This window comes from Mizuhopecten yessoensis, unplaced genomic scaffold (assembly GCF_002113885.1).
Source record: "Mizuhopecten yessoensis strain PY_sf001 unplaced genomic scaffold, ASM211388v2 scaffold10973, whole genome shotgun sequence".
Taxonomy (NCBI): domain Eukaryota; kingdom Metazoa; phylum Mollusca; class Bivalvia; order Pectinida; family Pectinidae; genus Mizuhopecten; species Mizuhopecten yessoensis.
Genome location: NW_018408814.1, coordinates 434,061 through 452,365, shown reverse-complemented (window position 1 = coordinate 452,365; position 18,305 = coordinate 434,061). Strand labels below are relative to the sequence as shown.

Here is an 18,305-nt window from a genome sequence, read left to right as displayed (position 1 = left end):
CCCCCCACACACACACACCTGTCGAATCATTAAAAGGCTTACGTAGGACGGTACAGGAGGGGGTTAACATTATATTGCCCACCAAAACCACATTGTACATAATTATGTCTAAATCTTGCTCCAATTTTCTCAACTAAGACAACTCCATGATAGGTGTTAATTGTAACGAGAATTTGTAATATACATGGAAAAACACAGAAAGTAAAGTAGTAAACTGTTGTTGCTGCCGTGATGCTATCTGTGCTGTGTGTTGGTTTATAACTGATGTCGTGATGCTATCTGTGCTTTGTGTTAGTTTATCACTGCCTGCTGTCGTGATGCTATCTGTGCTGTGTGTTAGTTTATCATTGCTGTCGTGATGCTATATGTGCTGTGTGTTAGTTTATAACTGATGTCGTGATGCTATCTGTGCTGTGTGCTAGTTTATAACTGATGTCGTGATGCTATCTGTGCTGTTTGCTAGTTTATAACTGATGTCGTGATGCTATCTGTGCTTTGTGTTAGTTTATCACTGCTGTCGTGATGCTATCTGTGCTGTGTTAGTTTATCACTGCTGTCGTGATGCTATCTGTGCTGTGTGTTAGTTTCTCATTGCTGTCTTGATGCTATCTGTGTTGTGTGTTACTTTATTACTGCTGTCGTGATTCTATTTGTGCTGTGTGTTACTTTATCACTGCGTTCCTCGAAAGTATTGAACCATCTCATAGTAAAATTTAACAGACTATTAAAATCCATAATGAGCTTTTTAGCAAATCATGTTCCACACAATATTTGACATTGATACCAGTGCATATTGAGCGCTGTTGTCGGAACCAGATTGAAGAGTTAAGGTCCTACTATGGTCTCATGTTTTCCCCTGGAGATAGGGTAAACTTTATTATAGTCTATATAAAGAAATCACATTTTTGACCAACATTTGTTTAATTTCCATTGGAAGTAATTTAATTTGGGTAAGCATTATCAATATTGGATAGCAGTTTGATTGTATGCACATATCAGCCCTGACTGACCCCCAGGGGCTGATGGTTGGGCCAAAAAGTGTCGAATTGACTGAAATTTCAAAAATCTTCTTCTCAAGACCCAGATGTGATAGAATCAAATTACTTCATAGATGGAAGGGTTTTAAGGTGCTCTACCAAAATTGTGAATTTCATGACCCTGGGGTCTCATGTTTTCCCCTGGGGAGGGGGTAAACTTTACTATAGTTTATATAGGGAAATCATATTTTGGACCAACATTTGTTTAATTTCATTGGAATTAATTTATACTTGGTTAGCATTATCAGTATTAGATAGCAGTTTGACGGTATGCACATTTCAGCCCTGACTAACCCCCAGGGGCTGATGGGTGGGGCCAAAAAGGGTCGAATTGACTGAAATTTCAAAAATCTTCTGCTCAAGACCCAGATATGGTAGAATCAAATACTCTTCATAGATGAAAGGGTCTTAAGGTGCTTTACCAAAATTGTGAATTTCATTTATTATGGTGTATATTGGCAAATGATACTTTGGATATTACATTTTGATAACTTGATTGGAATTATAACGCTGAGTTGACAGTTTGATACTTTGAACATTTTGAGCCAGCCCTACCCCCAAGGGCTGCAGGGCGGGTGCTAAAATTTCTTCATTTTCCTTGTTTAGAATCAGAGGTGCTAGTTTTAAACACTTTTCAGTCTTAAATCTGTGTGCTATATTATATCCTTTCGACGGCCAGTGCGTATGTATACGTACTAAAAAAATGAGTTCCTGAAAGCCGCTATTGTACATCGAGAAACGGCCGTAGCGTACTTAATTGCAGGGATTTTCAGAGCCATAGCGTAAATTTGCGTATATTTTGTTTCTTCACCATTCATGTTAATATAGAATAAGAACAAATGCGGGTAATGTAGTACGTTTAAGTACGTTTCGGTTCTTCTGAGAATGTTGAAACGTATTTTAGTACGTTATGGCTCTTTGTTGCACGAGTACACAAAATGCCCATTAAAACGCTACAGCGCTTTTAATCCAAATGCACTTTACGTCTATGTACGGTATGACTTTCCTTTTGCAAAACATACAATCAAAAATGCAATCTTCAATCAAAATTATACAGAAAATGAAACTTATAAACGCCGGAAGTTTGGTTCTTTTTATATACCATTGTGATGAAATATATCAGGAAATGATTATTTTAGTCACAATCCTATAAAATGTATCTACTGGGTATTTTGTTTTCTTATAACCAAGATGTTTGGCCGAGTTTATTTATCTCGGGCACGGTCAAGTTGACCGCCGATCCTTACGTATTACCACGGTGCAGATACAGAGGCCGAAACCAAATACGTCTTTATACCGCTGCGGACATCTGTGGGCTTGACCAGTGGCAGTTACGTATTATCCCGGTACGGTTAAAATAGCTATTAAACTGAAGCGTACGATTCCGTTGGGGGAAAGCATGTCCAGCTGGTACCAATAAAAATTTAACGGAAGTGTACGAGTGATAGTTTCGTCCCTCTTAATAAGGAGGATGCGGTCAAGGGAAGACACGTGCACGTGGTGAGTACCCATACGATGTTGTGTCCAGGTTATATATTATCTTTATTATGTTTATAGATTATGTGTATATATATTATAAAAACAAAAAAATGATCCTTACGGACGAAGAAATATAATAAAAAGAAAAATTCTCAATAACGAGTCTTTAGTACTTTCATCTCTTCTAATGATGATAGTACTAAAGACTCGTTGTTGAGATTTTTTTTTTTATATAATATATTTATAAATATGTATTTGTTTTTATAGCAAATATATAGATTTGTATGAATAACTATGTAGGTATGCGTATATACATACTGGTCTAATGAATTTAAAAGGAAATCAATGTGTTTTATGTATCTAATATAATAAGCACGTAAACAGGTTGATGTGTCGGATATTTTCATGTGAATGATAAGATATTTTTCGCTGTTTCATTTTTAACATGCGTGTCAATCTCTTAAATGTAAGAGGGGTGTGAACGAGGATATGGTATATTCAGATTAAGTGTGGTATACATGTATGTTTTAATAGGTTGAAGAGAGAACGTATACATGCTCAGCTAATGTTATCACACAAACTGCTAGACCTATATTACATCATTCTGAAATCAGAAGGTTATTTTACAAATAAATATTATAAAGCATTACTCTTGAGGTCAACTTATTTTGATTTAAACTAAATAACAAACAAACTAATGCTTTTTATCGAATTATCCTACAAATGCACGACAGATTACTTATAACATATGCGGTTATAGTAAGATATTAACAACGTTAACATTATTGTAGGACACAAAATGGACACAAAGACATTAATTGAGAAAAACGATAAAAATGCGGTTGCTGAACATCAGAAAATATTGAAAAATACAGTTGTGGAGAAATTACGAACAGGCATTTCAAAGCGATCTTTGGAAAAAGACCTGCTCGCTTCTGCTCTTCTGCCATCTGATTTACCATTTCCATCAGAGAATGTGCATCCCATCAAAACAACAGGCAATGGAAATTGTCTCTACAATGCAGTTTCCTTGAGCTTATTTGGTAAATATGACTATTATAATAATGAATAAACCCGAATTATTGTTATACGTAACTATAATAAACGCACTGCTTTATGTTGGTGGTGAGCGGCATTTGTTATTTCATAACATAATAATGCTATTGTAATCGTATTACACGTGCGCGTATGGAATATCATTTCAAACTTTTGCCTGCTTAAACTACAAAACTATTCAGTTGAAACATATTTTGCTTTGCAGGCAATGAAACATTGGCAACAACTCTGAGAGAAATTACGGCTGCTGAGTTGTTCTTAAATTCAGAAAGCCTCGCTAATCACGAGTTATTTAGCAGAGTCATACACAATTCTGATGCCGGACTCACAACCAACACATACAAAAGCATCTGTCTGCCTGATGATGGACAGAGTCATTATGACCAATGCGGCTTTTTTTCACGCGCAATCCAGAGGAGTTCAATCACAACCTGCACAGATAAATCATGGTCGTCTCTCATACACCTCATTGCGCTCTCCTCAGCCCTGAACAGAGACATCCTTTCGGTGTACCCTGATGTAAATAAGGCAATCCGACCACTTTTTAATACTTTAATTAGACCCGCCAATCAGCCAACTGTACCCCAACTGAATAAACCGGACCAACCTCTCGTAATAATGTGGTCAGGAGATGGAGATTTAGATAGTCGTCCTGGTGCAGTCTTCGAACCAAATCACTTTGTACCCGTTACCATATTGCATGAAAGAAATTCAAATGAGTTTGATGACGATATACCTGACACATTATGGCTGTCAATGTCTGAAAAGGAACCGATCGCAGGCAAAAAGGAGGAAAGGGAATACAGTACGGAGTCGTTGGCACAAAGTCACCAGAGATCAACCAAGATCACGGGGAACCATCAGAAAATGAGCTCAGTACTGAGGCGTTGGCAAAGATCAACCAAGGTCATGGGGAACCATCAGACAGAAAACAAAGTACAGAGGAGTTGGCAGAGATCAACCGAGGTCATGGGGAACCAGAGATCAACCAACACAGTACTGAGGCGTTGGCAGAGATCAACCCAGGTCATGGGGGACCAGAGATCAACCAGCACAGTGCTGAGGCGTTGGCAGAGATCAACCAAGGTCATGGGGAACCAGAGATCAACCAACACAGTACTGAGGCGTTGGCAGAGATCAACCCAGGTCATGGGGGACCAGAGATCAACCAGCACAGTACTGAGGCGTTGGCAGAGATCAACCAAGGTCATGGGGAACCAGAGATCAACAAGCACAGTACTGAGGCGTTGGCAGAGATCAACCAAGGTCATGGGGAACCATCAGACAGAAAGCACAGTACTGAGGAGTTGGCAGAGATCAACCAAGATCACGGGGAACACACAGACAATCAGCACAGTACTGAGGCGTTGGCAGAGATCAACCAAGGTCATGGGGAACCATCAGACAGAAAACACAGTACACAGGCGTTGGTAGAGATCAACCAAGATCATGGGGAACCAGAGATCAACCAACACAGTACAGAGGCGTTGGCAGAGATCAACCAAGGTCTTGGGGAACCATCAGACAATAAGCACAGTACTGAGGCGTTGGAAGAGATCAACCAAGGTCATGGGGAACCATCAGACAGAAAACACAGTACAGAGGAGTTGGCAGAGATCAACCAAGATCACGGGGAACACACAGACAATAAGCACAGTACTGAGGCGTTGGCAGAGATCAACCAAAGTCTTGGGGAACCATCAGACAGAAAACACAGTACAGAGGAGTTGGCAGAGATCAACCAAGATCACGGGGAACACACAGACAATAAGCACAGTACTGAGGCGTTGGCAGAGATCAACCAAGGTCATGGGGAACCATCAGACAGAAAGCACAGTACTGAGGAGTTGGCAGAGATCAACCAAGATCACGGGGAACACACAGACAATAAGCACAGTACTGAGGAGTTGGCAGAGATCAACCAAGATCACGGGGAACCCACAGACAATAAGCACAGTACTGAGGCGTTGGCGGAGATCAACCAAGGTCATGGGGAACCATCAGACAGAAAACACAGTACCGAGGAGTTGGCAGAGATCAACCAGGATAACGGGGAACACACAGACAATTAGCACAGTACTGAGGCGTTGGCAGAGATCAACCAAGGTCATGGGGAACCAGAGATCAACCAACACAGTACAGAGGCGTTGGCAGAGATCAACCAGGATAATGGGGAACACACAGACAATTAGCTCAGTACTGAGGCGTTGGCGGAGATCAACCAAGGTCATGGGGAACCATCAGACAGACAACACAGTACAGAGGAGCTGGCAGAGATCAACCAAGGTCTGGGGGAACCATCAGACAGAAAGCACAGTACTGAGTAGTTGGCAGAGATCAACCCAGAACATGAGGAACCATCAGACAGAAAACACAGTACAGAGGAGTTGGCAGAGATCAACCAAGGTCAAGGGGAACAATCCGACAATAAGCACAGTACAGAGGAGTTGACGAAAAAGGCACCAGAAATCAACCAAGAATATGGGGAACGAAAACAAAATGAGAGTAAGAAGGGGTTGGAGAAACTAATCAAATGTAACGATATTAAAACAAACGAAAAAGGAGCTGACAGTGATTACACAACCAGTGATGAGATTCCACTTGCCAGGTTAACGAAAAATAAAAGAAAATTCTCTGGGACAGTTTTACTGGAAGCATCAGAGTATTCAACATCTGACGACATTCCTATCGCAAATCTAATAACGCCGAAGAACAGTTCAACTATGAAAAAACGAAAATCGAGTAAGGGTAACAAAGCAATCAATCCGACCTCAGATTCGTCAGATGATGATGAGTCGGGTTCACAAGAAGATTTGATGTATGACAGTGATGAAGATTTTCAAGTACTTGCTGACCTGGACTTTTCTGATATTGAAAGTGGTGAAGACGCTGATGACGACGATGAGGATAAAGAAAGTCATACTACCACAGGAGATCCAACGTTGACATGGACACACAAGCTACAAAAAGTCACAAAGAAGACTTTCACCGGTCCAAAGCCTGGCGTAGCCATTCCATTGTCATCGAATGCAAAAGAACTGGATTATTTTTATGAAATATTTCCGGAACAAATATTTGAAACTATGGTAAAATCTACCAACGCATATGTTCCAATCTATGCAGCAGCAAAAAGGAAACAAATACAAAGCCAGACTTGGAGAGATACTTTCTACAAGGATGTCAGTATAGAAGATATGAAAGCATTCATTGGTATCCGCATGATTATGGCTCTGGACCCAAAGCCGTGTCTAGATGATTACTGGTCTACACATCCCGCATTTAACAATCAGTTGGTCTCGAAGTCCATGTCAAGAAAGAGGTTTAAGTCCATTCAACGGTACTTCCATGTAAACGATCCAAACAAGGATCCATCCAGACTAGCAGACAAAACGTTAGCAAAGGAGAGTACCAAAAAATACCCCCTCTACAAAGTTTCTCCGCTCATGGAACGTGTCAGAAAAAACAGTATAAGGAAGTACAATCTCCATCAGGAAGTCTCTGTGGATGAAGCAATGATAAAGTGCCATGGACAACACTGGACAATAGTAGGGGCTCCCAATAAACCGGCAAAGAGGGGATTCAAAGTATTCGTTGCCGCAGATGCTGTCACTGGTTTCATGTGGAACTTTCAAGTTTATTTTCGGAGACAAAAGGAGATTGGTCTTACACAACGGGTTGTTGAAAATCTAACAGAAGACATTGCCGATAGGAACCATATCATATTTGTTGACAAATTCTACACATCGGTTCCTCTGGCTTTATCTCTTTTGGAGAAATCCACATTCCTGTGTGGATCGTTCAACACGGGAAGGAAGCACTGGCCAGTAGAACTGAAGGTAGACAAAAGGAAGAAGAAGAAAGACGACAAGCTCCGAACCCTGAAGAGAGGCGAATCCATGGCAAGACAGACTACCGATGGTAAATTTGTCGCTACTGTTTGGCAGGACTCGAGGACGGTTTACAACCTAAGTACTTGTCACAATGCTATCACAAATGCAAGACGTGACAAAGTGGAAAGAAAACATCTAAATACATCTGGGAGATGGGAAAAGTCTGAGTTTCCATGTCCGGAGGCTATAGTTGAATTCAATAAGTACATAGGTGGTGTTGACAGGCATGATCATCTCAGGAGTAGTTACAGCCTCCAAAGAGCGAGCGTCCGCTGGTGGACTTACTTTGTGTGGTTTTCCGTGGACATGGCATTAATCAACGCTTTTCTAATGTACAAAGACAATCACAAAAGAGCAACACACAAGAAATTTCAGCTTAAGGTCAGTATTAAAATTCCATTATCTTCATCACACTAAATCATGCAATATTCCCTTTAATGTGTAAGTTCTAATATAATAACATATGCTGAGATAAGCAAAATAAAAACTAAGGTCCATAGGCGTTAATCATTCGTCCCCAACAAGATGTATTCATCCAATTAAAAAAATGTTTGATTTTGTTTTTATATTTTGATAGGTAGCTGAGCAGTTGCTTGGAGGTTACTGCGACCGGATTCGCACTCCAAAACAAGTAGACGCAGTCGGAATGTCATCTCTATTCGCTGCATCGCATAAAGCAATGGTGTTGCCAGGACGTGCACGCGTGTGCAGATATTGCAGCAAAATGAAAACACAAACTGGAACAGGCCGAACACCCGAGACGACATACGGATGTTCACAATGCCGTGTAAACATTCACAGGTATATATATTGACACTTTATGTATCTTTTAATCATAAATATTTATTAAATTAAGTAGTTGCTACCTGTTAGCATATTAATGTTGATATTGTATTTTATTTTACATTTGAAGAGAGTGCTTTCTGCCGTACCATGAATCAGGTATACAGAAACGGCCATGTCACGATGTTGGGCTACAAACGGATGTTGTGAAGACACCAACAAAGTTAAGATCAACTAAAGGTAATTATATCAGCCAAGTTTCGATATAGATAATGGTATGTTCTTAGTATATTATATTTATTTTATCTATTCATGTTCCAGAAACGGAAACCAGAACCTTGCACAAGAGACGAGGAAAAAGCTTGCTCAATTTGCAATCACTGGGTAAGAAGGATTCTTTACTTTTTTATATTTCTTGCCTTAATCCTAATGTTCCACTACGGTTAAAATATTTATATATGTTTGTCTTGTTACAACTAAAGGTAAAGATCCTAAAAAGATGAAGACTGACGGCGGGACTTCAATTACGCCTGACAAAGATGCAACACCAAAAAGACCCACCAGGGAGGGACATTCTGGAAAGAACAAGAAATGTACTGGAAAAGAGACAAAAGACACGGCGAAAGGTAGAATTATGTTATTTTCACACTTTTAAAATATGGAGGGTCAGTAGTATTGAAATATTAATATGACACGATATGTATGCTTCATGTATCTATGTTAACACGTACATGTTTAAACAGTAAATAAAATAAATAAATAAATACATTTTATTCCAATATTTATTTTAGCACACAGCCTCATGGACACAGTCCACACACACACGTTCATGTTTAATACAGTGGACTCTATAGTTTAGTAAAAGCGTTATTTGCCTTTTTTTTTAAATGTGTTATTAAATATTCCGTTGCACAGTTGGATCGTTTATGTCAAAATGTTGTATCAGTGATGCATTTCTCTCAAGTGAATTATAAATAATACCTATGGAAACAGACAAAAAAATAATAAAATACATTTTATATATGTTTCAGGTTCTTCAGAACGAAGACGTTCACCCCGCAAGAAGACACCAAAATAGGACGGTTGAATCAAACTTAATCATTTTTGGGGTTTCAATGTAAAATTCCATATTAAAAATTCTAACGGAGAGTAGTCTGTTTTGCGGTTTTTTGTTTTGTACTATGATGTTTTTATCATGAACGACTTTCATTTTATGTGAATGCATCACCAGCTGAAAACGTTTTAAATGTACTTTATAAAAAAGACGTCGAATAATGTCTTACATCTAAAATCAGATCACAAGCACTAGATTGATATTTAAAAATTGACATTATATTATATACCATGACCTAATTGCATGGTGATGTCTTCTGGTATGCCGAGTACCGCAATGGTATGTAGTTTGCATTGAACGGATCTCATTTTTGTATCACATAAATATGTACTTGGTAACTTACAAATCCGCATTAAGGGCTCATTTTTTTAAGTACTACATGAAACCACAGCGTATCAATCCGTATGAAAATTAAAGAAATATAGTACTACATGAAACCACAGCGTATCAATCCGTATGAAAATTAAAGAAATATAGTACTACATGAAACCACAGCGTGCCAATCCGTATGAAAATTAAAGAAATGGAGTACTACATGAAACCACAGCGTATCAATCCGTATGAACATTAAAGAAAAAGAGTACTACATCAAACCACAGCGTACCAATGCGTACTGAAAACTCAAAATATGAAAAACTTATAAAAACTGCAACGTAAAAATCCGTATTAACACACGAATAGGGTGGTTTTATAGATTTTTGTCACTTTGAATAATATTTCTGTTCATGTTTTAAAAACAAAAATCAACCCAGGTGACCGTTAAGGCCCATGGGCCTATTGCTATACAACTGCAGGAGTTATATAATTTAGTATTCCCTCTTTCTCTTCATATTTACAATTATGTTGTGCTCCTATGTAGCTATTAGCGTTCCGGGTCAGAAGACCATGAATCAAAAGACTTAAGTAAGTAGTAATACAAACGTGACCAAAAAGTACACAAACGATGCAGCACTCACGTTTCACTCTCGTTCGAGAAATTTTGACGAGACTTTGTCTATTCAAATATGAAAATGTGGAAATAATATTTGATTTATATTAAAATAACCACAGTTGACATTTTATCCAAAATCATAATGAGTCTTCTGTTCAGCTTAACCACAGGACAGTGTCGTTAACACAAGAGTAAGCTCTCACTAACTTCCTGTCATCTATATCCTACCAATCTCTTCTCGTTGCCAGCTCAACATTTTATGATTGTTAATTGAAAACTATACACACTGTACTTTGTTTTTTCGAGATTAATTATGCTTCAGAAGGTCGAAGCTTACACTCAGATTAACAAAGAATCGCGTTTCACTATAACTAGCGCAATACATTTAATCATGCCGCAATGAAGCAATTAGACTTAAGTAAAGATTATCAGGTCGATACGCAGTGTTGTCGTCAGCTTCAGTCACTCAGAACTCGGGTGTTGTGGCTCTTACAATTTTTTATAGAGTGGCTCCAATTAAGGGAAATGCTAGTGCGAGAGGACTACACGATGTTTGTTTCCCCGTCATGTGATCAGTAAAATCCAATAGGACACGTAGTTTATAGTGAAACATAATGTTTGACAAGTTAATGTAAGTGATGTTTTGACTATAATAATAATAATAATTCGAGGTTCGTAAATACCGCTTTATCACAACCTAGTTCTTATGTCGTCTCGAAAAGCTGTTCACACATTATTATCTGCGGTTAAAGGGCCTTTGCAACCAGCCAATATCTTTCTCAACTCCTTAGGGATTATACAGCCGGTGCTTCCGTTTCGGCGCTCACAGCTAGCATTTAACAGTTCTAGCACTGCCGTGGCGTGACTCGAACCCGCAACCCTTCGATCACGGGCCTGGCGTCCTACCACTAGACTACCGTGTTTCCTATACATGCCTTTCTGGTATACGGACAAAAGATACAAAGTACACTAAACCTCAATACCCTTTGAAGTATGGCATTTTGACCGTCACTCATGGTAGAGGAACTCTGCACCCAACCCCGCCATCATTCCTCCCCATCCCATCACCCCTTACCCATCATCATTTCTATCAATCCCATCACCCCTGCCCTATCATCCTTTCTCCCCATCCCATCCCCCCTTCCCCATCATCATTTCTATCAATCCCATCACCCCTGCCCTATCATCCTTTCTCCCCATCCCATCACTCCTTCCCCATCATCCCTTCTTTTAATCCCATCACCCCTGCCCTATCATCCTTTCTCCCCATCCAATCACCCCGTCCCGATCATCCTTTCTTTCAATCCCATCCCCCCTGCCCTATCATCCTTTCTCCCCATCCCATCCCTCCTTCCCATCATCCTTTCTTTCAATCCCATCAACCCTGCCCTATCACTCTTTCTCCCCATCCCATCACCCCTTCCCCATCATCATTTCTTTCAATCCCATCACCCCTGCCCTATCATCCTTTCTCCCCATCCCTTAACCCCTTCCCGATCATCCTTTCTTTCAATCCCATCACCCCTTCCCTATCATCCTTTCTCCCCATCCCATCACTCCTTCCCCATCATCCTTTCTTTTAATCCCATCACCCCTGCCCTATCATCCTTTCTCCCCATCCCATCACCACTTCCCCATCATCCTTTCTCCCGAACCAATTAACCCTTCCCCAATATCCACCAGTGTAAGTGTGGATTTGACTACACATGAATGTCCAGTATACGGGATAAAAAGTCATTATGACTTCTGTTTTTTTCTTTTCATATCGCATTTCTATTAACAATATATATACATAAATAAACCAGATTGATAGGGGTATGGTAATCTTGGCCATTAGTAGCCCTCGGGGCTATAGGGCAGGGGGCTGATATTTTGGTGTTGGTGTTACAATACTATAGTAATGAAAATAGTGAATAATTATCAGCAGGGATTGTTAACAAGCTCGTGAAACTTTAGATTGTTATATAAGTGTTGGTAATATAAACCATCTCGTACGAGCGGGAAGTATTTGTTAGCCTGTACACAATGGAGAGAGCACATACTTGACAGTTGTTTGATTTCATCGTTGATCCCACTTGACCTCGATTGTGCATGAATTCTAACCAACATTTGATAACATATTCCACTTCAGGGAATTGACGCGTCAGTTTGTACATTACCATCGATAGATCGCGTTACTTAGCTCATATACAGGCTTACATTTCATCGCTGGAGACTGTTATGTTAGTATTACCATCGTATGGCTGAAGTTGTTAACCTGAATCATTGTAATTAAAGGAAAGAAGCTGGACATTTTGACTTTATCCTTCGTGCCACAACTAATGTTGTGTCTGTGAACAGGATATTAGCACAAGAAAGAGCTTTGGACAGAAAAACCAGTTGGACAAGGCGGCCAGAACCAAGACAAAAAAATGAAACTTATGTTATTACAAATACTCTCTGCTTTCCCCATAAATTAACTATTTTCTTTGATATTAGAAAGAAATGTGCTGTTTAAAAAATTGTGATAACGGCAACTCGTTCTAGATTACTTGTGAGTTTTGTTGTAGATCTCAACCGTTATAAATACTTGTTTGGTTATTTAGTTTTTAGCTTCACGGAGGTGCATCAAACTATAGATGACCAAATTTTACAAGGAAATTCTCTGATTAAGGGTAAACAAATTAACGCGATGACATGACAACGAATTAGCAGCGTGCACAGAATCTTAGGACATTAACTTGATAATCTACAAGAAAGTTATTCATACAATTTAACTCATAAATGAATTTATCAATCTCGAAACACTTCCTGTGCCCGAAACAGGGGCTCTAGTAGAAAACAAATTCGGTAATAACTTTGGCTAGAAATGTGTTTTCTTTCTTATTTCGGAACTTCAACTGTAGCTGAAGAGGTCAACAGGCGACAATAGAGATCTATCTTAACAACAACGCATCTATACCATGGACAACTCATCTGTAACATAAACACAGTCCATGCTGTTATTACTCACGACACCTTTTTAATCTAAACATTGTGATATAAAATATTTCTGGAACAACGAATCAAAGCAGGGGATGCCATATTGAGGACGTGGAGGTCAATGAATACCTTCAGTAATACGTTATGTTAAACATAGAACAATATTGCAGGATGAGTGTGTTGTATTGTTAATGAAATGACACCTCGTTAATTAGTCCCCCACAGACAGGATGAGTGTGTTGTATTGTTAATGAAATAACACCTCGTTTATTAGTCACCCACAGATTTCCAGATGGGACAATAGGTTTGCAATCCGTCCCAAAAGTTTGGCCGACGCACACTTTCTAGTCCATTTCACATGGAGTAACCAGATTTGGTATGCAAATGCATCCTGGGATGGCGGAGTGTCAAGTACCAGGAAGTCATCACTGTGACCTATGGTTTGACCTTTGTCCAATCCGTTGAAAACAAGTTTGTCTGGGGCATATTTCCTATATCGTCTGTACTATTTCACCTTAAGTAACAAGATTTGCTATGTAAATATATCCTGGCTAGTGGAGTACACTGTATAAGATGTCTGTGAACAGGATATTAGCACAAGAAAGACCCTTGGACAAAAGAACCAGTTGGACAAAACGGCCAGAACCAAGACATAAAAAATGAAACTTATGTTAGTACAAATACTCTCTGCTTTCCCCATAAACTAACTATTTTCTTTGATTTTAGAAAGAAATGTGCTGTTTTAAAAATTGAGATAACGGCAACTCGTTCTAGATTACTTGTGAGTTTTGTTGTAGACCTCAACCCTTATAAATACTTGTTTGGTTATTAAGTTTTAGCTTTGTCTGTGGCATATTTCCTATACTTTTTCACATGGAATTACCAGATTTGGTGTGGCAGTACATCCTTGGCACGTGGTGTGTCAAGTATACAAAGTAGGTCAATGTGCCCTATGCTTGACTAAACTTTTTAAATAAAGTTTTAAATGCTTTCGTATAACTTCTGTACTATTTCACCCTTAGTAACTTTTTTTTATGTAAGCATATCCTGGCTAGTGGAGTACACTGTACAAGATGGAATTGAAATTTCGTAAACTTTATTGTGAAATGTAAATTTCGTAAACTTTATTGTGAAATGGAAATTTCATAAGGATTAATAATCTGGACAACTTAAGTAGCACGTTTATAACACATTTTAATTTCTAATCTTATTACATACTGTGATATTTCACTCAAGATTGAATTTCTGCGAACAATACCGATTCTATCTTATGAACTTTGAGGAAAACTATACGATCAGGAACCAAGTATTGATTGTCTGATTAACTGAATCATTAGCAATTCTTTATAATTGAAAGTATAATGTATGTTCAAGAGGGACATCAAACTCATCTCTTCACGTCTGCATTTTAGAATCCTTGCAAAGACGTCATGTAAATACCACCTTTTATTTATTCAATTATGTGCACATTGCTTGCTTCAATGTATAAAAGTGATTGTAAGTTTTTGTTTCACAATTAAAACTTACTATTTTCAATATGTTGTAAAGCGCTTTAGAGTTATTTTACAAAATATATTGGGCGCTATATAAATATTGTGTATTATTATTATTATACATGTTTTGCGCTTGCAAGTAAATTAAAGTGTTTACTGCAGATATATGTGATATATGTGATTGATTTATGAGGATATCATCCAATTACATGAGACAAGGATGATGATTATTTATACGTATATGTGGGACGTCACTAAGGCTATCGCCATGAGAAATGCTTAATATCGATTTAAGGAAAATTATTGCATTAAATAAGACATGTAATATTTATGGGACATTACGCATTTGTTTAACATGGGTGGGAGACAAATAGTACTTATAGGCATTGAGTGTTTACAAGCTCGTGACAGTTTATGTTGTTAAATAAGTGTTGATAATACCCACCGGCAAATACGAGCGGGAAGTATTTGTTAGCCGGTACACAATGGAGTGACCACATACTACGAGCGGGAAGTATTTGTTAGCCGGGACACAATGGAGTGACCACATACTACGAGCGGGAAGTATTTGTTAGCCTGTACACAATGGAGTGACCACATTCCGGAACATGTATCATCATTGATCCACTTGACCTCGATTGTTCGTGTTACTTATTATTTTAGTATATTTTCGAAAACATAGTGGTGATGTGTCGATCTGTACATTATAATCGTCGGAGCGCACCAACTGGTTACAGAACAGACTCATAATTATTACAACAGCGTGATGAAGTTGTAAACCCGAGTTATTGTCTTTGAACTACATTCACCACTTTGAAAAATGTAACTTGTTAATTGTATATAAATCCTAGATTGGTTAATACATTTAGATTAAGTTAATGTTACTATATGAACTTAGAACTTTTTTACCAATTATTAATGGAAAGTATATTTCTAATGGCAGCATCTTGCCTCTTATAGGTATTTTGTGCGATAAACAAATCATCTGTTTTACTCATTATGCCTGCATTTACACATGCAAAGCTGAACTTGCTCACCTGTCACGTGTGTCAGCTATTTACGTACTGGTCATCAAAATTAATCGGTACACCTCAGGGTTTCTCGACATATAATACTAAGCATCTCACTCGGACCATCTCTGACCCTGCTGGAAATCAACGACAACAAAATATATGGGGCTCAACATGGGTATATTTATTGTGTATGAGATTTTAAATAGGAGGAATTCCTCGTTTGGTTTTTGATAAGCTGGGAAAATACGTTTACCGGGCCTTGGCCTGTGACGGTAAGTGCCTAGTACTCACCACCATTAACTCTTGATTAATGTATAACATATTCTACAAAGAACAAAAATACGCTTCTACTTAATTACTGAAATTATCACAGCACAACCAAGGGTAATATTTAATTACTGAAATGATCACATCAACACCAAGGGTATTATTTAATTACTGAAATGATCACATCAACACCTAGGGTACTACTTAATTACTGAAATTATCACAGCACCACCTAAGATAATACTTAATTACTGAAATTATAACAGCACCACCTAGGTTAATACTTATTTACTGATATTATCACAGCACCACCTAGAGTAATACTTACTTACTGAAATTATCACAGTACCAATAGGGTAATACTAAATTACTGAAATGATCACATCACCACCTAGGGTAATACTTAATTACTGAAATTATCACAGCACCACCGATGGTAATACTTAATTACTGAAATGATCACAGCACCACCTAGGATAATACTTAATTACTGAAATGATCACATCACCACCTAGGATAATACTTAATTATTGAAATGATCACATCACCACCTAGGATAATACTTAATTATTGAAATGATCACATCAACACCTAGGGTACTACTTAATTACTGAAATTATCACAGCACCACCTAGGGTAATATTTAATTACTGAAATTATCACAGCACCACCTAGGGTAATATTTAATTACTGAAATGATCCCATCAACACCTAGGGTAATATTTAATTACTGAAATTATCACAGCAACACCTAGGGTAATACTTAATTACTGAAATGATCACATCAACACCTAGGGTACTACTTAATTACTGAAATTATCACAGCACCACCTAGGGGAATATTTAATTACTGAAATTATCACAGCACCACCTAGGGGAATATTTAATTACTGAAATTATCACAGCACCACCTAGGGTAATATTTAATTACTGAAATGATCCCATCAACACCTAGGGTAATATTTAATTACTGAAAGTATCACAGCAACACCTAGGGGAATACTTAATTACTGAAATGATCACATCAACACCTAGGGTAATATTTAATTACTGAAATTATCACAGCACCACCTAGGGTAATATTTAATTACTGAAATGATCCCATCAACACCTAGGGTAATATTTAATTACTGAAAGTATCACAGCAACCCCTAGGGTAATACTTAATTACTGAAATGATCCCATCAACACCTAGGGTAATATTTAATTACTGAAAGTATCACAGCAACCCCTAGGGTAATACTTAATTACTGAAATGATCCCATCAACACCTAGGGTAATATTTAATTACTGAAAGTATCACAGCAACACCTAGGGTAATACTTAATTACTGAAATGATCACATCAACACGTAGGGTAATACTTAATTACTGAAATTATCACATTACCAATAGGGTAATACTTAGTTACTGAAATTATCACAGCACCACCTAGAGTAATTCTTACTTACTGAAATGATCACAGTACCAATAGGGTAATACTTAATTACTGAAATTATCACATCACCACCTAGGGTAATACTTAATTACTGAAATTATCACAGCACCACTTAGGTTAATACTTAATTACTGAGATTATCACAGCACCACCTAGGATAATACTTAATTACTGAAATTATCACAGTACCAATAGGGTAATACTTAATTACTGAAATTATCATAGCACCACCTAGAGTAATACTTAATTACTGAAATTATCACAGCACCAATAGGGTAATACTTAATTACTGAAATTAACACAGCACCACCCCGCTCTCTGTCTCAGTTGGTGTAATGTTACCTGGAGCCTATTCGTGTTGTTTTCCTTGTTTTGAATAAACTGTATTTAGATAGAAAACAGTTTTATCAATATATGTTAATCATTTTAGTTGGCTCGTATAAAAAGCCCACAGGGAGTCTTTTCGTTAGAGACAAACGAATTATACGGAGAAAACCTACCTAGTCTGTTAGGTGTCCCCATACCCTGTTATGTTCTACCTAGTCTGTTAGGTGTCCCCATACCCTGTTATGTTCTACCTAGTCTGTTAGGTGTCTACATACCCTGTTATGTTCTACCTAGTCTGTTAGGTGTCTACATACCCTGTTATGTTCTACCTAGTCTGTTAGGTGTCCCCATACCCTGTTATGTTCTACCTAGTCTGTTAGGTGTCTACATACCCTGTTATGTTCTACCTAGTCTGTTAGGTGTCTACATACCCTGTTATGTTCTACCTAGTCTGTTAGGTGTCCCCATACCCTGTTATGTTCTACCTAGTCTGTTAGGTGTCTACATACCCTGTTAT

The 18,305-nt window shown here is 38.1% G+C and overlaps 2 protein-coding genes across 2 annotated transcripts in view; one reads left to right on the top strand and one right to left on the bottom strand.

The window, feature by feature from the left end:
• LOC110464223 overlaps positions 1 to 18,305 on the bottom strand; it is a 38,592-nt gene that overhangs the window by 13,611 nt on the left and 6,676 nt on the right. The window lies entirely within an intron of this gene.
• LOC110464216 (piggyBac transposable element-derived protein 2-like) lies at positions 5,682 to 7,879 on the top strand. The gene is made up of 2 exons (XM_021519317.1): positions 5,682 to 5,768; positions 5,900 to 7,879. The coding sequence occupies exons 1-2, from the start codon at positions 5,682 to 5,684 to the stop codon at positions 7,877 to 7,879; spliced, it is 2,067 nt and encodes a 688-aa protein (XP_021374992.1).

Coding starts and splice junctions, on each gene's coding strand:
- LOC110464216 (XM_021519317.1), top strand. CDS start 5,682: ATGGGGAACCAGAGATCAACCAACACAGTACAGAGGCGTTGGCAGAGA. Junction 5,769..5,899: donor ACACACAGACAATTAGCTCA/GTACTGAGGCGT, acceptor AGTACTGAGTAG/TTGGCAGAGATCAACCCAGA.